This window comes from Lutra lutra, chromosome 9 (genome assembly GCF_902655055.1).
Source record: "Lutra lutra chromosome 9, mLutLut1.2, whole genome shotgun sequence".
NCBI lineage: Eukaryota > Metazoa > Chordata > Mammalia > Carnivora > Mustelidae > Lutra > Lutra lutra.
This window is the reverse complement of record NC_062286.1, coordinates 18,703,780-18,730,400: the sequence shown is the minus strand read 5'-3', so window position 1 is coordinate 18,730,400 and position 26,621 is coordinate 18,703,780. Positions and strand designations below refer to the sequence as shown.

General features: G+C 39.9%; 1 protein-coding gene across 2 annotated transcripts in view; it reads left to right on the top strand.

The window, feature by feature from the left end:
- Window positions 1-600: 600 nt before the first annotated feature.
- Window positions 601-26,621, top strand: part of ATAD2B (ATPase family AAA domain containing 2B) — a 155,159-nt gene continuing 129,138 nt past the window's right edge. Inside the window, exons 1-2 of one of the 2 annotated variants that reach the window (XM_047744659.1) lie at window positions 601-1,173; window positions 23,830-23,981. In XM_047744659.1, the coding sequence (XP_047600615.1) occupies window positions 958-1,173; window positions 23,830-23,981 (368 nt within the window). In that variant the 5' untranslated portion in view covers window positions 601-957. The remainder of the gene's footprint in view (window positions 1,174-23,829; window positions 23,982-26,621) is intronic. The other variant, XM_047744658.1, reaches the window with a different exon arrangement.

Genomic DNA, 26,621 nt, shown 5'->3' with positions numbered 1-26,621 from the left:
AATTCATTCTTTGTGATTCTTAGGTCTACCTGGCTAAGGTTACGGAAAACGACCCTTTCTTGTTTTGTATACAGACGCAGGGGCCTAGCGTTTGTACTTCCTTAAACTTAAATGTGCCAGAAGCCGCATAGATTTATTTTACTATAGTCTTATTTTTTCAGCCACGAAAAGTGAGACTCAAGTTCGGTGTCCTGCCTCAGGTACCTCTGGGATTTCCAACTCAGGTCACCGCGCCCTCGTGTCCCCGTCTATCTCCCGCCTTTGCCGGTCGTTCCTTGCTCCATCCAGCCCATCTGGGGCGATGGTGCAGATGCTAGGGTACTAGGGCCGGGAAGGGAGTGACAATTCCAAAGACAACACCCGCGCTCTTACCCCCAAGCCCCTTTTGGTTAGTCCCATCCCCCTCCCGGACGCCCGGCCAGACCTGGAAACCATAGAGCTCACACAGCCCAGAGCGTCCCTTCTCGGGCCGCCGAGCGCTGACGCCGCGCCGCTGGGCGGGGTCTCCTCGAGGGGCGGAGGGAGAGGAGGGGGAACCAGGCAGGAGAAGGGCTGGCCAGCCTTGCAGCGCCCCGCAGCGGCCACGGCCGGAAGCACGGTCTCGTCGGCCCCGCGGCGCTGGATCCCTGACGCACGGAGCTCGAGAGCGAGAGCGAGAGAGAAAGGGGCAGAAATGGCGGCTCCGCTTGGCTCCCGCTGAGGAGGGTGAAGCCGGTGGAGGGTCTGAGCTGTCGGCCTGGAGCATCGCTCCCGCTTCCCGCTTTCTGCCTTCTCACGCCTACTTCTCTTCCTCTGCCCTACTCTCGCCTGTCCTCGTCTACGCTCCGCAGAGTGCGGGTCGGCTCGTCTCTCCCGGCCCGGCTCCACTGGCCCTGATTGCCCGGCCGGCGGGCCGGCCTTCCTTGGCTCTCCCGGGAGCGGCGGGCGCGGTGTGGACCCCGTCCCCCTGGCTGGACCATGGTGAACACCCGGAAGAGCTCTCTGCGTCTTCTCGGGTCCAAGTCGCCTGGGCCCGGGCCTGGGCCTGGGGCCGGAGCAGAGCCTGGGGCGACCGGAGGCAGCAGCCATTTCATCTCCTCTCGGACCCGCTCCTCCAAGACCCGCGCTGCCAGCTGCCCCGGCGCCAAGGCCGGGGGAAGCGGTGGCTCCGGCGTCGCTCTGGAAGAGGCCCGGGTAAGAGCGCGGCGGCTGGAGTCCGGAGGCTTGCGAGTGCCGGCCCGGCCGCCGGGGCTTTGTCTGGCCGGGTTAGGGCAGGAAGCCTCCAGTGGAGACCGCTTGGGCGGCTGGAGACCGGGTCTGCGGGTGCGGTGAAGGATGGCACCCGGCTAGGTAGGGCTGCGACAGCTTTGCTGGTCCGGCTCTTTTGTGTAAGGAACAGGATTGGAGTGTGGGGGGAGAGAGCTCTGGGGGGTCTTTTCGGGGACATTAGAACGGTCTGCTTTCCGTGTCCTTGCCGTGCCTTAGAGGGGAATTCTAGGGAAGCAAGAGCGGAGGGCCGGAGTCGCCGGGTGGAAGGGCTGGGGAAGAGAAGTGAAAGTTTTCTGCGGTGTCAAACCCTTCTTGTAAGTGTGTCAGCTCCTACCGGTGTCTTAACTCCAGCTTACTCTCAAACTGTTTGGGGGTGGTTCAAGTTGGTGAAGAAGTGAACGGAGAGCTCCAGTTGGCAGCCAGGCAGGGATGCTGAAAAAAGTTTGTAGCTGCTCTGACACCAACTTTAACAACAAAATCAACGCTATCGCCTCTCCAGGCAGGAGAGATCAAGCATGATTTTGTGGCTGGGGAATCAGCCAGCTAGCTATCCGGGGTTCTAGCAGGGACCCAGTAGAGCTTTCCAGTAGAGCTTCAAGTCTCAAAAGGGGCATGTCGAATGTTTTGGATTGTACACACCGTCTTCAGGTTGTATGGTTTCCTGGATGTCTGCATTTTTGTTATGGGAATAGTTTATAAAAGGTGAACTAACCACCATGGTCACACAGTCGCAGACGTGACATTTGAAGAAGGCTGGTGATTTAGTTTTTTAAAAAAAGTGGTCGAAAGATCTTATTTTATAAAACTCTAAGCTAGCACTTGTTTTGTCACTTTAAGGGAATGGATAAGTTTGTGTGAGGAGGTTGGTTAGGAATTCAGAAAAGAGTATTGCTTCTGTCTAGCAAGAGGCTAATTTACTGAGACTAATTTGGCTGGAAATTGTTACTCATTTAAAATGCTCCTTTGATTTCACATCGTTTTGTTATTGTGGGAGGGAAACAATATTTTATTTTCTATGGGGTCTACAAGATTATGGTTTGTGTGTGCTTTTTTCCCTATCACATACTGTTCAGACACTAATCAGAATGAACTGACGGAAATAATCATATTTTTCTGTACTAGCCTGAAATATATTTATTGTATCTCTGAAAATATATTTGGTTTTTATTTTGCTAGAAGTCTGGAAAACATTTAAAAAAACTGTCTTGTTAGACTCTTTTGGGGCAAACATCTCTTAGGTTGAAATAAGAAAGCTAAATCTGAAAGTTGTGCAAACTATTTAGAATAATTATTTTGAAAACTTGGCATTTTGTAGAAATTACTCCCAATGTGTACAAGCTTATTGACTTTCTGAAGCTGACATGTATTTTAAAACAGAAGTAAATTTAAGAAAGGTCTGTCTTCTACACCTAAGTACAAGTAAAATGTTTAGAGTGTAAGCATTTAATTGTAGTATAATGGTTTGAATGCCTAGTCTATTAGAGCAGTATCTAATTCATCTGAAGCAATTAGCTCATCTGTCACTGATCAGTTTGTGGTCCCATTTTTGAATTCATGGATATCATGCTGTCCTTACCCCCTGAGGAATAAGGTGAAGTAATTTGTCAAGCAGCTGTTATGGAGATGTTAAAAGGCAAGGAATCAATAATCTAATGTAGAAATGAATGTTTGGTAGCTTTTAAATTGCTGGAGGAATGAAAGGCAGTACAGCTTTTTCTAGAAGGATGCTAATGAAACTTTGTTTCAAGGATCCCTTGAAAATGTTTTAAAAGGCTGTAAATAACAGGCTAATGAAGATTTACTTTAAAATATTTTTCTGTTTTAGACTTGTCTTCTGGCTGTAGTAGATGATAGAATGAACTAATGGCTTTCTCTGAGAAATTTAAGAAATTTACTAATCCTGTCATTGGTCCTTTAAAAGTGGATAAGTTATAATTCTGAGTTTAAGTTATGGACTATATATTTACGAAGCAATTTCTGAATATTTCATTGTATGTATTTCTAAGGTGGGTTGATATGAGTGTGGTAAGGTCTTCTCTCAAGTTTATTTTATGAATTGCAAGAATTTAGTACTCTTTCCTGTGTATTTAAATAGGCACCCTCTGTGTCTTTGGAGTTTTAGCCATTTGCAAGTGTTTGTAATGACTTACTTGTTGGAAAACGGAGTTGTTCATGCTGTTGCTTTAGGAGACCCTTATTTTTGTAGGAAGAAATGTGTTCCTTTTTATAAGATACATAATTAAGGAGGTCCTCCTTTTTCTTCTTTTATGTTCTTCACCTGATGCTGATTTCTTCCCTTACTCCCCTCAACCTCTCTGGATGCTTTTTAGATTTCATGTGCTGTTTAGAGTTACTTCATTTGCTTTAAAAGTCATAGGACCATGAGCTGTGCCAATAATTTTGCCTCCACCCCCCCAGTATGTGTAGAATTGGGAAATACACATATGATACATTTTGTAGGTTATGGCCATGATTTTCTTGTGCCTACACATTTTATTTTTTATGATTATTTATTTATTTATTTATTTGAGAGAGAGAAAGAACATAAGCAGGGGGGGGTGGCAGGCAGAGGGAGAGAGAGAAGCACGCTTCCCGACAAACAGGAAGCCTGATGGGGGGCTCGATCCCAGGATTCTAGGATTATGACCTGAGCTGAAGGCACAGCCCAGGCGCCCCATGCCCACACTTTTTAAATGTCAACTTGATTTATGTAGTTAGTTGTGATACTCTGATAACTGGGTTTTTTTGTTTGTTTAGTATGTATAAAATTTCACCTCTTTTAGGTCAGTTAATATGATCAATTAGCATTTATTTGCTCCACCAAAGAGTCACTCTCAGCAAACTAATATTATATTCACAGAATTGGAAAGCAGTTTTTGAAAAATATTTCAGCTCTTTTTTTTATTTCTGTTAGGCCTGTTTGCTTTTGACTTCATCACTAGTGTGTTATGTTTTTTGGGAAGGTAATATAGTACATTCTGAGGCCCCATCTTTGTTGAGAGGGTTAAAATAAGTATTTTGAGTAACTTTATAGGTAAACTTGCTTTATCTTAATTTCATTAAAAAAAGTCTTTGAGTCCTTTTTTAGTATGCTCTTTTATCACCTTGTACTTATTCTTTTCCAACACCCATGCATTTACCAACATAATAGAAGCAGAGTGGCGGAAATTGATGGTTAAACATGAAAAAGAAGTCTGAGAGCAAAATGTAGTAATGCATAGAACACTCAGATGAGTAGGGAAAAACACAAGTTCTTCAGAGTAGAGCAAGTTTTTCGTCATATGTATCAGGGTCTTGAGTAATGTGTTAAACAATGTCCCCTGTTACAGTTTTGAACCAAAATAGCTGTGGAGTTCATAGGGATTACCTGTGGTAGCCAACTGAAAATGCAACTTTATTTTTTAATTTTATTATTATTATTTTTTTAATATTTTATTTATTTATTTGACAGGGAGATAGAGAGCACAAGTGGGCAGAGTGGCAGGCAGAGGGAGAGGGAGAAACAGGCTCTCTGCTGAGTAGGGAGCCCGATATGGGACTCCATCCCAGGACCCTGGGATCATGACCTGAACCAAAGGTAGCCGCTTAACTGACTGAGCCACCTGGCACCCTATTATTATTACTTTTGAAGATTTTATTTATCCATTTGACAGAGAGAAAGAAAGCACAAGTAAGCAGAGCTGCAGGGAGAGGAAGAGGGAGAAGCAGGCTCCCCAATGAGCAAGGAGCCCCATGAAGGGCTTCATTCCAGGACCTTGGGATCATGACCTGAGCCAAACACAGATAAGCCCAACCAACTGAGCCACTCAGGCGCCCCTGAAAATGCAACTTTAAACAATTCAATTACTGGCCATTTCTGTAGTCTAGATAGAGTTTCAGTTTTTAAGGTCATGGATGAAACTTAAAATATCTGTATCAGTGAATCCGTATTAATTCCTTAAAGCATTTTCGCTGGCATGTAGTCTTTGTAACCATTCTTTGATAGGTCCTTGATTGCATGTTCCCTAAATACCTAATTATAGATAAACCTGTATAGCCTCTAGAAACCAGCTGGACGGGTAATATAGGATTATTACTTGTTAGGAGGGTTAAGGCCCAAACCAGTGGCTTAGCATGAATGAAGAGTGATCCTGTTTCTTCAAGGATCCACCTCAGAAATGTGCTGTATTACTCTGAATTGTATATTTGGCATTTCTTTTCACACATACACAATGAAATTTCATTTGTGTGCCCTGCTGAGTTGATTTCTTGGTATTTGGGTTTTGGTCTTTTATTGGGACTATTTTATCTTTGTTATACCTCTCTGCTGTGGGAGGATTTCATGAAAAATGAGCTATTGAGTAAAAGGCAGTTGGGATTTTGGGATAAAAACTATTACGAAAGTACAAAGTTAGAGGGGAAAACCATACATAAAATGTTGTGTTTAAATATAAACTAGAGGGGCGCCTGGGTGGCTCAGTGGGTTAGGCCACTGCCTTCGTCTCAGGTCATGATCTTAGGGTCCTGGGATGGAGCCCTGCATCGGGCTCTTTGCTCAGTGGGGAGCCTGCTTCCTCCTCTCTCTCTGCCTGCCTCTCTGCCTACTTGTGATCTCTCTGTCCAATAAATAAATAAAATCTTTAAAAAAATAAATATAAACTAGACAGTCTTAGAGAGTTATGTTGTGCGTGGCTTACATCAAATAATAGAGAAGACATCTAAAGGGGTGCCTGGGTGGGTGGCTCAGTCGGTCAAGCATCTGCCTTTTGCTCAGGTCATGATCCTGGGGTCCTGGAATCGAGCCCTGCATTGTGCTCCCTGCTCAGCTGGGAGTCTGCTTCTCCCTCTTCCTGCTCATTCTCTCTCTCTCTCTCTCAAATTAAAAAATAAATAAAAGATTTAGACTCTTACAGCATATACTCAAAGGATGTAATAACAAATACAAATTATAAATAAAATAAATAAATAAATAAATAAAATCTTTTTTTTATTTTTTTGTCAGAGAGAGAGAGAGAGAGAGCACAAGCAGGGGAGTGGCAGGTAGAGGAAGATGTCCCAATAAATAAAATCCTAAATAAAAAAAAAAAGAAAGAAAGAAAGAAAAAGACATCTAAATTCTAAATTACAGTTACTAGGCTATAATTTGTATTTGTTACTACATCCTTTGAGTATATGCTCTAAGATTCTAAACTTCAGGTGCTTTTGAACTTTAACTATTTTGTATGTTTTTTTTTTTTTCATTTTTAGATTGTTATTTTAGTTTCATCTGGAGGTACAATATATATCTTTGGTTAAAATTTTTCTCCCTTGGGGGTTCTGGCTGGCTTAGTTGGGAGAGCATGAGACTCTTGATTTTGGGGTCATGAGTTCAAGACCTATGTTGGGGGTAGAACTTATTAAAAAAAAAAATTCCTAGACTTTTCTATTGGAATAGTGTATAAGCTTCAGGAGGGTAGGCACTGTATCTTACTTCCCCTCAGTTGCTGTATTCCAAGGGGCTAGCGCCACATCTGACACATAGAAGATGCTCAATACATTTCTGTTAATGAATAGTGTGTTAAGGAGCCAATTATGTTGTGAAAATATGGATGTTTGGAGTTTGAGAATAGAAGATTAAAAAAATACAGTTCCTACTTTTAGGGGTATAAGTATACACATAGTATACATACAAGAAATTATTAACAAGATAAGTCAATTCAAGTAGGGGCTAAATGAATGACACAGATAATCAATGGGGTGAGTTCTAATCCTTTACTCAGTGTTTTGAGTGGAAATGTTTGAGGCTCTTTAAAGACAAAAATTGTATTTACAGCTGTTTCCTGAATGCCTGCAGTATTGCCTGCCAAACATAGTGTTCAGTAAATAATTTTTGAATGAATGGAAAGTATGCTTCATTTTATTTATTTTATTTATATTTTTATAGCTATGCCTACTCTTTCTTTTTTTTTTTTTTTTTTTAAGATTTTGTTTATTTGTCAGAGAGAGAGAGTGAGAGCGCAAGCAGTGGGAGTGGCAGGCAGAGGGAGAAGCAGGCTCCCTCCCGAGCAAGGAGCCAGATGTGGAACTCGATCCCAGGACCCTGGGCTCATGATCTGAGCTGAAAGTAGATGCTTAACCCACTGAGCCACCCAGGTGTTTCAAGTATGCCTCATTTTAAATTATTTTCATGTTGGCAGGCTTTACTTTAGCTGTATTTACTTGTTGCATTTTGCTTTTCTGCCTATTAGTGGTAGCCTGATAAGGAGGGTAAACTAAGGTTTATTTAGCATTTCATGCCAGGTGTTTAATGCTGTCTCATTTAATCCCTGCAACCCTGTAAGGCAGGTGATGGTACCCCCATTTTACAATTGAGGAAATGAGTTGTCAAAAAGGTTAAATGGTGTGTAGAAGACCAATTAGGTAATAAGTAGCAGGTAATAAGTAATATTAAATAGGTAATAAGTGGATTTCATATTTAAATCTAGTTCTGTTTTCTCCACTTTGGTATCTGTTTCATCTGTACTTATCACTATTCTTTGATGCTGTTCAGTCAGTAGTTTCCACAAATATCTGGCAAAGCAAAGAAGGCGGCTGGTGTGCAGTCAGGAAATTCTCTACATACTGTGTATAGACAGTTTTTTACTAGACTGTCTAGAGTTGTGTCTTGGATTGTATTGGGACTAAAAGTGGGAATAGTGGCCTATAGGGATATGAAATATTGGATAGTGATTTTCAGTAATTGCTGCCTTACTTCAGGGGGTGGGTGTAGGAAGACGAACAGACGAACAGTTGTAGAGGGATCATTTTGCAGTATTGTAAAGATGACTGGGGGAAAAAAATCCCTATAAAGAGAGTAAATCTGGAGCACTGTGGTCTACAGTAGAGGTGTACTTGTGCATCTTTCCCCTCTGCCCTGTGGTATTTGTCAAAAGTGTGTACATTTTCTTTTTTATAAAACATCTAAAAAAAGATTTTATTTATTTATTTGAAAGAGGGAATAAGAGAGAGCCAGCGTGAGAGTCGGGAGGGTCAGAGGGAGAAGCAGACTCCCTGCCGAGCAGGGAGCCCAATGTAGTACTCAGTCCTCGAACTCTAGGATCATGACCTGAGCTGAAGGGAGTTGCCCAACCCACTGAGCCACCCAGGCACTCAGTGTGTACATTTTCTTTTATGCTCTGAGAATCTGTTTATTTGAGGGGGTAGGTAAGTGTTTTCCATTTGAAAAAAATGTGTCATGCTTTAAACCTCTTGAAAAGAGATTATATAGCATACTTATACAATAGAGATACATACTAGTGAATTAAACATGTTTAGCATTATTAGTTTGTGTCTGTATTCTAGGACCCAAATTAGAATCTCTGGACCAGTGGTGCTTCACATCCCCATAAAATGATATGTTCTCTGATCTTGCTAGACAGGAACTTGGAGAAATTCAGCTTAACTTTGGTGGTGAGGCTTGCTTATTCCTTTGTTTTTTCATTCAGTCAATAAATACTTATGAAGTACAACTACATTAAAATGTAAGTGGGCAAGTGTGGGTAAGTATGGGCAAGCCATTTTGTCATTGGTTCACTCTTACAGGACTGCCATGTTGTAAAAAGTCAAGGAGGCGCCATTCACACTGTAGTCTATGTGAATTGTATCTCCTGGAATTGTGCATTGCAGTCTTTTTATGTTATATGCTGCAGTTAACATCCTCATACAACGTCCCTTGAGGACTTGGTATAGGAATTTTTTTTTTTAAAGATTTTATTTATTTATTTGACAGGCGGAGATCACAAGTAGGCAGAGAGGCAGGCAGAGAGAGAGAGAGGGAGAAGCAGGCGTCCCGCTGAGCAGAGAGCCAGATGCGGGGCTCGATCTCAGGACCCTGAGATCGTGACCTGAGCTGAAGGCAGAGGCTTTAACTCACTGAGCCACCCAGGTGCCCTGGTATAGGAGTTTCTTTGAGATACCCAGGAGTGGAACAGAGGATACATGTATTTAAATATTACTTCACATTTGCTGCTCTGGTCTCTACTTCTAAGAGTAGTTTATAGGAGGTCCTATATCCCCAGACACCTGCCAGTATTTGGGAATATTTAGCTCCCCCCCACCAGGATACTTATGGAATTTTTTTTTTTTTGGTACAGATATTTATTTATTTGACAGATCACAAGTAGGCAGAGAGGCAAGCAGAGAGAGAGAGGAGGAGGAGGCAGGCTCCCTGCTGAGCAGAGAGCCCCATGTGAGGCTCGATCCCAGGACCCTGAGATCATGACCTGAGCCGAAGGCAGAGGCTTTAACCACTGAGCCACCCAGGCGCCCCTGGAATTTTTATTTATTATTTTTTATTATGTTTAATTAGCCAGTATATAGTACATTGTTAGTTAATACCTAGCTTTTTAATTTCTTTTGTTACTAATTTTATGAACAACACTTTATGTCCATAGTAATGTTTTTGATTGATTATTTGATACTTAAATCTTGTCTCTCTCTCTTTTTAAAAGATTTTACTTATTTTGCAAGAGAGAGCATGTGTGCACCAACGTTGTGGGGGGGTTGGTAGCGGGGAAAGAGGTAGAGGGAGAAGCAGACTCTCTGCTGAGCTGGATGTTCAAGGATGCAGGACTTGATCCTAGGACCCTGGGATCCTGACCTGAGCTGAAGGCAGATGCTTAACCACTGAGCCACCCAGGTGCTCTCTCTCATCTCATATTAGGATTCTACCTAATTTTTTGTCGTTCAAATCTTCCTGTTGTGTGTGTATATATATATATATATATATATATATATATATATATGTATGTGTGTTGTATTTAATTTAATTTAATTTTTTAAAGTAAGTTCTGTACCCAACCTGGGCCTTAAACTTATCACTCCAAGATCAAGAGCTGTATGCTCTACTGACTGAGCCAGCCAGGAGCTCCTGTATATCCCCCCGTCCCCCCCTTATTTATTTTAAAAACTTTATTTTGTTTTTAAGATTTATTTATCTGTCAGAGAGAGTGTGCACAAGCAGGGGGAGAAGCAGGCAGAGGGAGAAGCAGGCTCCCCACTGAGCAAGGAGCCCAGTGAGGAACTCCATCCCAGGTTTCTGGGACCATGACCTGAGCTGAAGGCAGACACTTAAATGACTGAGCCACTCAGGCATCCCTCTATATATTTTTATTTTTTATTTTTTAAAAAAATTATTTATTTGAGAAAGGGAGAGCATAAGCAGGGAGAGCAGGAGGGGAGAATGAAGAAGCCTGCTTTTTTTAAGGTATCAATTTGATTATCTTTTTATATTTCATATTATCATCTTTTATTTGTCTTCTTTGTGAATACTTCCTCCAAGAATATTTTTAGTTTGGGACTTTTTGTGACAAACTCTCTGCAGCATTACATGGCTGAAAATATTTTCATGATGCTCTTTTATTAAAATAAAAAGTTGGCTGAATACAGAATTCTAGGTTTAATACTTAAAGAATATTACTTTATTGTCATCTTGTATCCAGTGTTACTCTTTAAGTTTGATGTTGGTCTGATTCTTTTGTAGGTGTTCACTCTCTTTTGAAGCTTATAGTTGTTTTTTTTGTCCTTGTGCATACATTTTGCTAATTTTATTTTTTAAAGATTTTATTTATTTGTCAGAGAGAGCGAGAGAGCGCGCGCACGCAAGCGAGCATGAGCACAAGCAGGCAGACTGGCAGGCAGACGGAGAGAGAGAATCAGGCTCCCTACTGAGCAGGGAGCCTGATGTGGGCGTCGATCCCAGGACCCTGGGATCATAACCTGAGCCGAAGGCAGCCGTTTAACCAATTGAGCCACCCAGGCGCCCCGACATTTTGCTAATTTTAGGCATCGGTTTTTCCTTTACCTTTTTTTGTCAATCTTGGCTCTTTTTTTCTGCCGTTTTTCATCTTTTTAAGACTGTGGTCAACTTATTTCACTTCATTTAATTTTAATTTTTAAGTAATCTCTACATCTAGCGTGGGGCTTGAACTCATGACCCTGAGATCATGAGTTCATGCTCTTTTGACTGAAACAGCCAGTTGCCTCAATTTTTTTTTAAAGGTTTTATTTATTTGTTTGACAGAGAGCACAAGCAGGGAGGGTAGAAGAGGGAGAAGCAGGCTCCCTTCTGAGCAAGGAGCCCGATGTGGGACTCGATCCCAGGACCTCGAGGTCATGACCTGAGCTGAAGGCAGTTGCTTAACCAGCTGAGCCACCCAGGTGCCCCCAGTTGCCTCAATTTATTATTTCTTAGTAATAATTTAAAATTATCATTTCTCAAGTATTACTTCTGGGACTCTCATTATTCAGAAATTGGCACCTAGAAAAATTTTGTCCCTAAATTTACAATTAAGCAGACTGTTTTTAATGTTTTAATGTTTGATGGCATACTGGAGAAATTTATGAGTTACTTTTTTTTTTTTTTAAGATTTATTTATTTATTTGACAGATTACAAGTAGGCAGAGAGGCAGGCAGAGAAGGGGGTAGGAAGCAGGCTCCCTGCTGAGCAGAGAGCCCGATGCAGGGCTTGATCCCAGGACCCTGGGATCATGACCTGAGCCGAAGCCAGAGGCTTTAACCCACTGAGCCACCCAGGCGCCCTGACAGTTACTTGAGTAAACAAGAAACTTACGGTTACTTAAGCTACTTGGTGTTCCTTGTGGCTGTCTTCTGTTGACCATTTTGGTTTGATTTCATTTTCTTAAGGCAGTGTAATATTCCATATATATAGATGCATATGTATGTGTATATACATACATATATTCATATGTACACATCTATCTATATATACATCTCTCTCTATATATCCCACATCTTTGTTCATTCATCTGTTGATGGACACCTGAGCTCTTTCCATAGTTTGGGTATTGTGAGCATTGCTGCTATAAACATTGATGTCCCTTTGGATCACTACATTTGTATCTTTGGGGTAAATACCCAGTAGTGCGATTGCTTGGCTGTAGGGTGGCTCTGTTTTCAACTTTTTGAGGAACCTCCATATTGTTTTCCAGAGTGGCTGCACCAGCTGAGCATACACTTATTTAGAAGTGGCAGTTCAGTTGAAAGTGGAAATTTTCTTTCTTTCTTTTTTTAAGATTTTTATTTATTTATTTGACAGAGGGAGAGAGAGAGTGAATGAGGGAGGAACACAAGCAGGTGGAATGGGAGAGGGAGAAGCAGGCTTTCTGTCGAGCAGGGAGCCTGATGTGGGGCTTGATCCCAGGACCCTGGGATCTTGACCTGAACCGAAGGCAGACGCCTAGCCACTGAGCCACCCAAGCGCCCCCCCCCCCCCCCTTTTTTTTTAAGTAATCTCTGCACACACCTTGGGGCTTGAACTCAGGACTCTAAGCTCAAGAGTCGCAGGCTCTCCTGACTGAACCAGCTAGGTGCCGCAGGAAATTATCTTTCTTAACATTCTTTAATGTCGTTAATTGAGTAACTCTGTGTACCAGATAGATGCTGAAGATAAAGGAGTACGTAAGACTCTAGGTCTTAGCTCTTTGACAAAATATTTCATTTTTTTTTTAAAGATTTTATTTATTTATTTGGCAGACAGAGATCACAAGTAGGCAGAGAGGCAGGCAGAGAGAGATAGGAGGAAGCAGGCTCCCTGCTGAGCAGAGAGCCCAATGTGGGGCTCGATCCCAGAACCCTGAGATCATGACCTGAGCTGAAGGCAGAGGCTTAACCCACTGAGCCACCCAGGTGCCCCCAAAATATTTCATTTTTATTTAAAAATTATGAATTACAAAATAAAAAAATTATGAGGGGCCCTTGGGTGGCTCAGTTGGTTCATGATCTCAGGGTCCTGGGATCAAGCCCTGCATCAGGCTCTGTGCTCAGCAGGGAGTCTGCTTCTCCTTCTCCCTGTGCCCTTTCCCCTGCTTGTTCTCTCTCTCCGGGATCATGACCCGAGCCGAAGGCAGTCGTCCAACCAACTGAGCCACCCAGGCGTCCCTCTTCTGCCCATTTCTTGATTGGATTATTTGTTCTTTGGGTGTTGAGTTTGCTAAGTTCTTTATAGATTTTGGATACTAGCCCTTTGTCTGATATGTCGTTTGCAAGTATCTTCTCCCATTCTGTCAGTTGTCTTTTGGTTTTGTTGACTGTTTCCTTTGCTGTGCAAAAGCTTTTGATCTTGATGAAGTCCCAGTAGTTCATTTTTGCCCTTGCTTCACTTGCCTTTGGGGATGTTCCTAGGAAGAAGTTGCTGCGGCTGAGGTCGAAGAGGTTGCTGCCTGTGTTCTCCTCGAGGATTTTGATGGATTCCTTTCTCACATTGAGGTCCTTCATCCATTTTGAGTCTATTTTCGTGTGTGGTGTAAGGAAATGATCCAATTTCATTTTTCTGCATGTGGCTGTCCAATTTTCCCAACACCATTTATTGAAGAGGCTGTCTTTTTTCCATTGGACATTCTTTCCTGCTTTGTCGAAGATGAGTTGACCATAGAGTTGAGGGTCTATTTCTGGGCTCTCTATTCTGTTCCATTGATCTATGTGTCTGTTTTTGTGCCAGTACCATGCTGTCTTGATGATGACAGCTTTGTAATAGAGCTTGAAGTCCGGAATTGTGATGCCACCGACTTTGGCTTTCTTTTTCAATATTCCTTTGGCTATTTGAGGTCTTTTTTGGTTCCATATAAATTTTAGGATTATTTGTTCCATTCTTTGAAAAAATGGATGGTACTTTGATAGGAATTGCATTAAATGTGTAGATTGCTTTAGGTAGCCTAGACATTTTCACAATATTTATTCTTCCAATCCAGGAGCATGGAACATTTTTCCATTTCTTTGTGTCTTCCTCAATTTCTTTCATGAGTACTTTATAGTTTTCTGTGTATAGATTCTTAGCCTCTTTGGTTAGGTTTATTTCTAGGTATCTTATAGTTTTGGGTGCAATTGTAAATGGGATTGACTCCTTAATTTCTCTTTCTTCTGTCTTGTTGTTGGTGTAGAGAAATGCAACTGATTTCTGTGCATTGATTTTATATCCTGACACTTGACTGAATTCCTGTACAAGTTCTAGCAGTTTTGGAGTGGAGTCTTTTGGGTTTTCCACATATAGTATCATATCATCTGCGAAGAGTGATAGTTTGACTTCTTCTTTGCTGATTTGGATGCCTTTAATTTCCTTTTGTTGTCTGATTGCTGAGGCTAGGACTTCTAGTACTATGTTGAATAGCAGTGGTGATAATGGACATCCCTGCTGTGTTCCTGACCTTAGCGGAAAAGCTTGAATAGTATTTTTTAATTACAGGGGTAGTGCTGCTATGTAAGACTGGTCCTGTCCAACATTTAAGTCTGTGGCATTTTTCTGTACCCATGTCTCTTTCTTATTCATTCATTTATTTATTTTTAAGGTGTTATTTATTTGAGAGATAGAGGGAAAGAACAGAAGCAGGGGAGGAGTAAAGGGAGAGGGAGAAGCAGGCTCCCCACTGAGTAGGGAGCCCAACATGGGGCTTGATCCCAGGACCCTGACATCACGACCTGAGTCGAAGGCAGATGCCCAACCAACTGAGCCACCCAGGTGCCCCTCTTTCTTATTTTAAGTAATGTATTATTTTCAGATTAAAAATTATTTTCCACAAAGAAAAATGTATCCTAAATTATAGTAGACTGTTTCTGTTTTTTTTTATACAGTTCCTCAGCTCATTTCGATATATTTTTATCTCTTTGTATATCCTTTTATATATTCGTTCATGTTTAGAAATCTTAAACTAGTAAGCCATTGCTCTTGGGATATGTGAGGAAAATTTAGGATCTTTTGTGAGTCTGAAGTTTTAGGACTTTGTTGGAATAGCATTGGCTCTAAGCAAATAAATAGCCGTGTGAGTTTGTTTTCTGCAGTCATGGTAACTGCTGAAAGAAAAATTGACTGCTCTTCTAAGCTTTCTCATGAAAGCAGGAGTACTTATTTTGAAAAAAGGTAGATAAAAGGACTGTCTTATATAGGAAACTGGAAAAGATTGATTGTACTCATACACTTTTTGATCTAACCTGGGTGATAATGTTCCTATTTATTTTTTGTCTCTTTGAGGATCTTTTTCTCATCAGTTATCTTACTCTTTAAAATTTTATCTCATTTATTTATTTTTTAAAAATATTTTATTTATTTATTTGCCAGAGAGCACAAGCAGGGGGAAAGGCAGAGGGAGAAGCAGACTCCCTGCTGAGCAGGCAGCAGGACACAGGGCTCCATCCCAGGACCCTGGGATCACAACCTGAGCTGAAGGCAGACAGTTAAAACTGAGCCACCTAGGTGCCCCTGAAGTTTTTTTTTATTCTCTTCTGTGGTTCCTTCTATTTATAAGAGACCATGTCATTATTTATTTATTTATTATAACTATTTTAAAGATTTTATTTATTTATTGGACAGAGAGAGACAGTGAGAGAGGGAACACATGCAGGGGGAGTGGGAGAGGGAGAAGCGGGCTCCCCGCTGAGCAGACACCCCTCCCCCCCCGGCCCCCTGATGCGGGGCTGGATCCCAGACCCTGGGATCATGACCTGAGCAGAAGGCAGATGCTTAAGGACTGAGCCACCCAGGTGCCCCTGTTTTTTATTTTTTCTCTTTACCTTTTTTTTTTTTTAATTTAAGATTTATTTATTAGAGCGTAAGAAAGAGAGAAGGTGAGGGAGAGAGAATCTTAAGCAGATTTCACACTGAGCACAGAGCCAGTCGCAGGGCTCCATTTCACGTCCGAGGGTCGGGACCTGAGCCAAAACCAAGAGTTGTACGCTTATTTAACTCCCTGTGACTGTGCCATCCTCTTTATCTTAAAAGAGAAAATTCTTGGGGTGTCTGGCTGGCTTGGTTGATAGAGCACATGACTCCTTTTTTTTTTTTTTAAGATTTTATTTATTTATTTGAGAGAGAGACAGTGAGAGAGAGCATGAGCAAGGAGAAGGTCAGAGGGAGAAGCAGACTTCCCATGGAGCTGGGAGCCCGATGTGGGACTTGATCCCGGGACCCCGGGATCATGACCTGAGCCGAAGGCAGTCGTCCAACCAACTGAGCCACCCAGGCGTCCCGAGCACATGACTCTTGAACTTGGGGTCATGAATTAGAGCCCCACATTGGCAGTAGAGTTTACTTAAGAAAAAAGGGCGCATTTAAAAAAAAAACAAAAAACGAAAGAAAATTCTTCTCTGACTTTTTTGACTTTGTAACCTCTTTAGACTGTTGTCTCATTTCTTTCTTCACACTGACACTTCCTATAATAACTCTCTAGTCATCACTTGTATTTTCTCACTGCTCAATTTCTATCCTGCATTTTGGAGAATTTGCCCTATCAGAAGTTATAGTGATGTTCTAATTACTAATCACAGGTTTATCAGCTTTTTTCCCATTAAGTCTTTTTGGAACAAACTTCCACTCCCCTCTTTTAGTGAAACACTATATATTTTTCTCTAATTATACAAAAGCTGTCTGCTCTTTGATTGAATGTAGGCCTTTTTAAGATTTTTTACTTGTGTTCTGTTTTTTCATTCTGTATGTTACCTATGATCCATCTTTAAAAAATTTTTAAAATATTTTATTTATTTGAGACAGAGTGAGTGCCCACACAAACACCTGGGGAGAGGGAGAGGGAGAAGCAGACTCCCTGGTGAATGTGGTACCCACGTGGGGCTCCACTCGGGGCTGGATTCCAAGAGCCTGAGATCATGATCTGAGCTGAAGTCAGATGCTTAACCAACCCAGGCCCCCTTACCTATGATTCTTCTATAACCATGTCATATCTATCTCTAGTACTCACCTCACTCTGTCTCAGAGTTGCATTTCCCACAGCCTGATAGACATCTCCCTACATTTCTGGCTAGAATTCTAAACCTAACTTTTTGAAATTCAATTTGCCATTATACTTCTTCCTTTAACATCTATCTCCTGGATTCCCCTCCATTCCCACTAAAAAATAACCACTTTCACACCTGCAGTTATTGTGCTTATTTGAATGCTAGTGTCAATAATTTCTCAGTTACTCTCCTTTCTAGAGTAAGTTTCCTATTTTCTGCTTCCACAGTTCTTCATGAGGCCGTTATCAAGCCTCAGATTAATCTCATGGTTTGCTAATTCACTTATTTCCTTGATTTTCTCATTTTTTAATGTTATACTTGGTTATATTCTTTTTTTCTTTACATTAAAACCCAGGTTCTAGATTTCTGATGAATTCCCCTCTGGGCAGGAAGTCTTCCCTAAAAATTAAACCAGTATAAATTCTTTTCTGCTCTATTATTCTCAAGTTCTTTTGCCTAGTTTTATGAAATTTGTGGTAGAATAGTGGCCAGTATTTGTAGTAGCTGATAAGTATGACTTAAGAGACTCTAAGACTCAAGGAGAAAATGATTCTTGCTAATTGGAAAAATTAACAGTTTTTAAGGTTAGAGTTTAGAGTAAAAGGTCATTTAGGTGGGAATGACTTTATGTTGTCCTTGTACTTTTATTTTCTGTGGCATTTGGCTCTATTACTATGATACTACTTTTGGAAGTTATCTCATCTTTGAATCATGTTCTTTGTGAACATCTGATCATTCTTTGTTCTCCATTCTTGTGTTTTAACAAAACAAAGTCCACATCATTTATGATATCTTTGTTCATCTCTACTGACAATTACCATTTTTTCTTTTGTTTTCAGAGAATTATGTACTTCTATTATGGTATTTACTGTAATATGCCATATATTGACATTGTGACTGTCAATGTAGTAGATTGTGTATTGAGTTCAGGTAGTTCTTAATCTTTTTTACTGTTGTCCTCCATGTCTTAAGTACATAGTAGGCTCCTCAATAAATGTTAAATGAAATTATTCCCTTGTCTGAGATGCCTTTCTTACTCATGGATTGTAATCACTCTGACACAAATTGCTAAATGACTGTGGGTAGGTTGCATAATCTTTCTTAAGTATCTTTGTTCTGAAACTGGCAACGCCTTCCCTCAAAGGGTTAGGTTATAATTAACTAGTAAAATGCTTTGAAGATGAAAAAGTTAATGTTGAGCATTATGATCATCCTATTAAAGGCTACTGTTAGTACACAGGTTTTGTAGGTAAAAGCTTTCCCAAAGCTTTAAGTTAATTAAATGGTGCTGAAGTAATTAATTTCTATGTATTTACATTTTGGTTTTTTGCTTTACTTAAATCCCTAGATTTCTTTGGAGGGAAGGAGCTTTTTGTGATGTTACTTATTTTAAGATCTCTGTCATGGAGCCAGGTCCAAATTGAAACCGTACCATGATAAGAAAAAGACAACAGAATAGTGCAATAGTAGGATGATGTGACTCAGATACTTAAATAGTATTATATGTTAGAAGTCCTCAAACTTTTGGGTACTAAGAATCATTCAGAGGCCCTTATTAAAAATATTCCAACTCCAGAGATTTAGTTTAGCAGGTTATGTTTCTTTAAATGAGAAATCAGGTGATTTCTGATTCAGTTAGTATGTGAATAATACTTTGAGAGACACTCCTGAATGGAACTGAAAAAAGCTCGTACAATCCGAGAAGATGACCTGAGATTAAGGGTTGCACATTTTACCAACTGAACCAGCCAGGAGCCCTGGAAAATACGGGTCTTGAGGGTTGAGTGGTGGGATTTGGTTAGGAGTAATGCTGACCAGGACTGTCTAAATTGGTGAAGTAGTTCATAGGTTATCAGTTTTTGTATTCACAAACATGCCTTAGTGTAGAACACATGACATTGCTTCCTCAGTGACTGCTTGTCGAGAACATTATATAATAATGCTTTTCAGACATTATGTGCACAAGAATCACCTGAGGATCTTGTAAAGAAATGTTTTCTGATTGGATACTGTGGCATGGAACACATTTGGAGTGACAAATGTAGAGAGTAATCAAGTCTTGGATGAGTAGTTGAATTACATGACCTTTAAGATACACGTTAACCTTAGCGTTTTATAAATTTCTAAGGTGGAGTGTCTGAGATAATAGAGAACTATTGTATATTAGGAATGGCAGGACCTAATTTTTTTTTCCTTAGTTCTGTCACTCATTTCGTTAGCCATGTGATGTTGGGCTAGTTAATATACTCCATTAAAGAGTGGGGATTAGAGAAGGTAAGAGCCTGAAGAAGTGAAATTTAGTGCAATTTTAAGATTTTCTATTTTAGAGTGAAAGAGGGGAGGGGCGGAGGGAGAGGAGGAGACAGAGAGAAGCAGACACCCTACTGAGCGCAGACGTGATGCAGCTTGATCCCACAACAGATCACGGCCTGAGCAGAAATCTAGTAGGTTACTTAACTGAGCCACCCAGGTGCCCTAAAGAAGTACATTTTTAAAAAGCACTCATTTGTTAAGTACAGTAAGCGTGTTTATTGATAAAGTACTATTATATGATTGAATTGCATCCTGCATAGTTTTTCCCCCTCTATTGAGGATAGATTGGAAGTAGCTAACCAGTTTTTCTTGGAAATTTAAAATAATAAGTGATGCTGTATGTTATACAACTAACATGTTTATTTTCCTTAATTATAGACACTCTGATGTTTGAATATCTAGTAGTTTTTAGTGCGAATATGGTCTCGTGACTTAAAAAAACTAGCTCTTGGCAAATTGTATTACACTACAAAATTAGAAATTGGTCTTTCTGTAAAAAAATTTTTAGTAAGTGAATGTTAAATCTATAGGTTATGCTTAGGTATGTTTAAACATATACAATGTTACAAGTTTTTGTTGGTTTGTTTTCAAGTAAGCTCTAAGTACAACATGGGGCTTGAACTCAAGACCCTGAGATCAGGAGTCCCATGCTCTACCAACTGAGCCAGCCCAGCACCCTTATTACAAGTATTTCTTAAGTTTGTTTACTAATGGCTACATTTTGACTAGTTATTGTGTAAGTAGTTGTCTTGCTTTGGGTAAATAGGATTTGGAAGTGTGCATTTATGAAAAGGATAGTTCTTTTTTCTTTTTTTTTTTTTTAAGATTTTATTTATTTATTTGGGAGAGAGAATGTGCCTACAGGCGGGGTAGGGGATGAGGCAGAGGGAGAGGCTGAGCAGGGAGCCTGAGTAAGGCTTGATCCAAGGACCCTGAGACCATGACCTGAGCCAAAGGCAGATGCTTCACCGACTGAGCCACCGAGGTGCCCCTGAAAAGGATAGTTCTTATGTTTTACTTAAATTTCTAGTATAGGGGTGCCTGAGTGGCTCAGTGGGTTGAAGTCTCTGCCTTCGGCTCAGGTCATGATCCCAGGGTTCTGGGATCGAGCCCCGCATCGGGCTCTCTGCTTAGCAGGGAACCTGCTTCCTCCTCTCTCTCCTGCCTGCCTCTCTGACTACTTGTGATCTCTCTCTATCAAATTAAAAAAAAAAATTTCTAGTATAAAAGGAAATAAAACTTTAATATATTTATTTGGTAGCATATAGGAAATGATCATGTATACCTTTGAAATACTGATCTGTAATATCAAGTGATGAAGTATTAGCATGTGAATTAAATCATCTCTAAAGTAAAGGTTAATCTTCCCTGTGCTCGCTCTCTCTTTTTTTTTCCCCCTGTGCTCTCTTATTTCCCCAATATCAAAGAAATTAAGTGGTAAAGAGGAGAGCTGCTGTGCGGATACTGACATTTCTGTAGTCTGAGGACATGTGGCTGGGGAGGGAATAATGGAAATGCGATGGAAGGAAGTCTCTGGTTGAAAAATTGGTTATTTTATTTATTTTTTAAGAGATTTTACTTGCTTATTCATATTCAGAAACAGAGAGAGAGGTAGAGGGAGAAGCAGGCTCCCCAGTGAGCAGGGAGCCTGATGTGGGACTTGATCCCAGGACCCCAGAATCATGACCTGAGCCAGAGGCTGACACCCAACCATCCGAGCCATCCATGCACCTGAGAAATTAGGTACTTTAGAAAATTTTCTTTTTCTTTTTAAGATTTTATTTATTTACCTGACAGACAGAGATCACAAGTAGGCAGAGAGGAAGGCAGAGAGAGAAGAGGAAGCAGGCTCCCCGCCGAGCAGAGAGCCCGATGCGGGACTCGATCCCAGGACCCTGGGATCATGACCTGAGCTGAAGGCAGAGGTCTTAACCCGCTGAGCCACCCAGGCGCCCCAAAATTAGGTACTTTAAACAAATTAACTAATTTGTTTAAAAAAGCAAATAAATAAATGTATTGAAGATAATGGAAGCCATGGTTCTTCGTGAAGAGCTTACAAACATGAAAGGGGAAAGTCTAGAAAGAAATTTAAGGCATGGAATTAGAATTAGAAGTCTTGGTGTACACATGTATGTTATTATTCATGCACAGATAAAGAAATAGGTATGGATGTGTACATTTATATGTATGTTTATATTCATATATTTCTTAGCTGTCTGTGCTGAGAGGACTTAGTAACAGTGAAAGCCCAGTAACAATGAGCACACCTAATGCCCACATCTTGGTTTCTTTCTTTCTTTCTTCCTTTTTTCTTCTTTTTTAAAGCTTTATTTATTTGAGAGAGAGCATGTGTGTGTGTAAGAGTGGGAGGAGGGACAGAGGGAAAGAATCTTCTGGCAGACTCCTGACTGAGCATGGAGCCCAACAAGGGGCAGGATCCCATGACCCATGAGATCATGATCTAAGCTGAAACCAAGAGTCAGAGGCTTAACTGATTGAACTATTCAGCCGCCCCAATTTCTAAATACTGTCCTTGATTTAAAGGAGTCAGGGCTCTTTAGAGAAATGACTAATTCTAGAGTCAGGGAGGGAAAGTGTACGGTGAGTTTAGAGATTTCTTTTCTGTCAAAAAACAAGGAAGTTCACAAAATGATGGGATAATGTCGAAAGGGTACTGGAAACACTTCAAAAGGGCCCTCAGTTGCCAAATCTTGTGTAAATTGAGCAACAAAATAGAGCAATGGATTATAACCTGTAGTTTAAAATAAGAATCCATGAGTTAATACTGTTAAAAGTAATGAGTAAATGAATTGGGCAAGGGGATGGAGGGAAAGCTCTTTAAAGTAAAATTGGGGGTGGGGGGGTGGCCTGGATGGCTCAGTCGTTAAGCCTCTGCCTTTGGCTCAGGTCATGTTCCTAGGGTGCTGGGATTGAACCCTGCGTCAGTTCCTGCTGAATGGGAAGCCTGCTTTTCCCTCTCCTACTCCCCCTGCTTATATTCCTCCTTTTGCTGTCTCTCTGTCAAATAAATAAATAAGATCTGCTGTATGTTATACAACTGGAAAAATAAAGTAAAAAAAAAGTAAAATGTGACTAAAAATGTAGAAGGACTGATAGGATTAGGTAATCACCATCACAGTGGTATTGGATGAAAACAAAAATAAATAGTCAATGAATGCTAATGGCTGGTGGGTGGAGGTTTGATGAGGAATAGGATATTGGTGAATTAGCAGAATAATTCCTCATTAAATCTAATCACACACAAAGGGAAAAATAGTGACTTTATGGTGGAGAAACCTGGCAGATACCAGCTTGACCAAGTAATCAAGGTTATACCTAATGTTGGGTAAGTAGAGTATAGACAGTATTATTTCTGTATATTTTTTCCCAAGAATGTATGGTCTGAATTTGGTTATGAGTAGTGTCAGACCCACATTCAGGGTCATTCTAGAAACTAAAGAGCTGTACTCTTTTTTTTTTTTTAAAGAGCTGTACTCTTTATTTTATTTATTTATTTTTATTGTTTTTAAAGATTTTATTTATTTATTTGACAGAGATCACAAGTAGGCATGACCTGAGCTGGAGGCAGAGGCTTTAACCCACCAAGCCACCCAGGCGCCCCTCAACTCTAGTTTTAAAGAACAAATTGCTAACACATTCAGAAATAACAAGCAGGGACAGAAGATAGACTGTTAACAACTCAGAGTTTAGGAGATTTTCTTAAATTGGAATTGGAGCAGAAAAATGGAATTTTGGACTAATTTTGGTGGATAGTAGATACACCCTTTTTTTAAAAATTATTTTTAAAAAAGATTTTTATTTATTTATTTATTTATTTGACAGACAGAGATCACAAGTAGGCAGAGAGGCAGGCAGAGAGAGAGAGGGGGAAGCAGGCACCCCGCCAAGCAGAGAGCCTGATGCGGAACTCGAATCCCAGGACCTGGAGATCATGACCCGAGCCAAAGGCAGTGGCTTAACCCATTGAGCCACCCAGGCACCCAAGAGCTGTACTCTTTATAGTTATAGTCAAAGGCATGAAAGATGGGGGAAAGCTAAAGAGCTATTCCAGATTGAGGACGGCAGAAGAGATCTGATAACTGAATACGATATATGTTCCTGGATAGGATGCTGAACCTGGATCAAATAAAATTTGAGTGTGAATTGGCTCTGTGTTATATCAGTGTTGACTTCCTAATTGGAAGGGTTATATGATGGTAATGTATCAAAGTATCTTTGTTTTGGGATGTATGCACTGGAGTATTTAGGAGAGAAGAGGAATCATGTCACAACGAGGTTCATATGCACATCTTTGTAGGTTTGAAACTATTTTAAAATAAGAAACTATATAGTTTTCTGATTATAAATGTAATCTAATTCCCTTGTTTCTGTATTTACAGATTATTACATTTACATACTTGTAGAGTGATTCATTCAGTAAATACTTATTGGTTGAATACATACTGTACTTTATCAAGAATGTAGGAATTCTGTGTTTTAAGAGGAATAATAAATTTTTAACTGTCTTTCAGAAAGCTGAAGTCGATGGTAGTTTAAGTGATAGCCATGTGTCTCCTCCAGCCAAACGCACTTTGAAACAACCTGATTCTGTTTGCAAAGACAAATCAAAATCACGAAGTACTGGTCAGCGAGAGGAATGGAACATATCAACTGGACAGGCCAGGTGAGGAGTGAGAACTCATCCACTGTTTTTTCATGAATTATCTGATATGATTGAGGGCTCATATTAATGCTAATTTTCTTAAATTATAAAGCCACTATTATCTAGAAATACAAATTTTTAAACTTGTTTTATGATTTTGTATGTATTTCCTCTAAATAGCACATAAAGTATATTTGCTATGTAAAAATATTTAGTATATAATAGAAACTATTATTACTAAACAATAAGGATTTCGATAGATCTTGAATATGCATACATCTTTATACTCCTGAAAGTTTTAAATAAAGATATTTGGTTAGAATTATATATTTATTTGAAAATAAAGTCTTCCTCTTCTAAAATTATTAAATATTACCCTTGAATTGATATACGGAAATGTAATAAAATAAAAATTAAATTAAAAAAAATCTTTTCATTTGTCTGCTTGTCAGTTTAAATTTGGTTTGGTTCAGTATGTATCAGGAAAACTTACTTTTACACACTTACAAAAGTAAATAGTAATAATTTAATGTAGATGAAAGAGGCACACACACAGAAAAGATTTAAACTGTGATCTCAGAATTTTTTTTTTTTTTTAAGATTTTATTTATTTATTTGACAGAAATCACAAGTAGGCAGAGAGGCAGGCAGAGAGAGAGGAGGAAGCAGGCTCCCCGCCGAGCAGAGAGCCCGATGTGGGGCTCCATCCCAGGACCCTGGGATCATGACCCGAGCCGAAGGCAGAGGCTTTAACCCACTGAGCCACCCAGGCGCCCCTGATCTCAGAATTTTTAGCTTCTCTTTTCTCCAGTCTTTAACGTAGAAGTGCTGATGATGTGCTGACTACAAACAAAAGTGAAAGGGAAATCCTTTGGTTTCCTTCCTCCTTGAAGTACTTAAAAATTACTTGGTTAATTCTGGGTACTGTTACTCTTTTTTATTTTATTATTTTTATTTATTTTTTTAAAGATTTTATTTATTTATTTGACAGAGATCACAAGTAGGCAGATAGGCAGGCAGAGAGGGAGAGAGAGAGGGAAGCAGGCTCCCTGCTGAGCAGAGAGGCCCGATGCGGGGCTCAATCCCAGGACCCTGAGATCATGACCTGAGCTGAAGGCAGAGGCTTAACCTACTGAGCCACCCAGGTGCCCCCCTGTTACTCTTTTTTAAAAGATATTTTTAAAAAGATGTTTATTCATTTGAGAGAGAGAGCACAAGCATTAGGGAGGAGCTGAGGGAGAGGGCGAAGCAGATTACCCACTGAGCTAGGAGTCCTTTGGCCAAGGAGATCATGACCTGAACCGAAGGCAGATGCTTAACCATCTGAGCCACCCAGGCGCCCCTGGATACTGTTACTCTTTAATGAAAAAAAATTTGGGGGGTTATATAGACTTTGATAGGCAGTATACATTTACTAGTCCTTAAAGAGTCTTTTACCTATTTCAGTATGTTCCAGAAGATGCACCATTTTACTCTAAGTGTTTATTTTGCATTGTCAGGGAGCTAAGTAGGAAAATCTTGAATCATAGCCTGTTGATCTTTCTTTTCCCACACTCATTCATCTGTTTTATACAGATCCAGGTCACTGTAATGATGTTACTTTAAATGAGTACTGCCCTTTAATTATACTTCTAGACTTGATCTACCTGTTGTAATCTGTATCCTATATTTATTAAATGAATGAATCAGGTGGCTTTTTCTAGATAAATGTTTCTTAAAAATGTTCTTTTAGTGTCAGAGTTTAATCTTTTACTGTAAGAAAAATAACAGTTTGAATATATAATGGGCATAATAATATATAATATATAATGGGCACTTGATTTTCTTCATCTTAGCCACTCAGAGGCCTTTGTGTAAATTGATCTTGATTATGTCTTTTTTATTAAAAAAAAGGCCTCAAAAATTTTTTTTTAAGACTTTTTATTTATATATTTGACAGAGAGACAGTGAGAGAGGGAACATAAGCAGGTAGAGAGGGAGAGGGAGAAGCAGGCTCCCTGCTGAGCAGGGATTCCGATGTGGGACTTGATCCCAGGACTCGATCCAGGGACTCTGGAATCATGACCCGAGCCAAAGGCAGATGCCCAACGACTGAGCCACCAGGCGCCCTCAAAAACTGTTTTGGGGAGAGAGTTTTACTTCCATTTAGGTGCCTTAGTGTGATACTCCTTTTTTGAAAAAATACTGAGTATATTTTGAATAAAAAGCTCAAGAAATAATGAATACTAACAATGTATTATTTATATTTTGGTAGAAGAATAACACTTTAAAAGTTTTTTGAGTTAAATTTTTGTCTAAGAATGCAAGTGCTACACTGTTAGAATATTTTTGTGTTTTAGATGAAAAGAAGACACCATTTGACCTATTAGATTCAACAGAATTGAATTTTGAGGGAAGCTTGTAGTTAAAAAATTTTAGATTTGAGAGTATAAATACAAAAATCGGGATTTGTATGCAAGCTTGTATTTGTTTTTATGTCATGAGATTGAGAATCCCGATTCCTTTATTTTGGTTATCTAAGGTCTTATGAAGTAAAATTATTAAGGTTCTTTTACAAAAGTACTTTGTTACAGAAGTAATTCATTTGGGGGAAAAGTGGATACAGGTAAAGATTAGTATTCACTGAAAAATAATGAATCCTAAATGACTTTGTAAAGACTA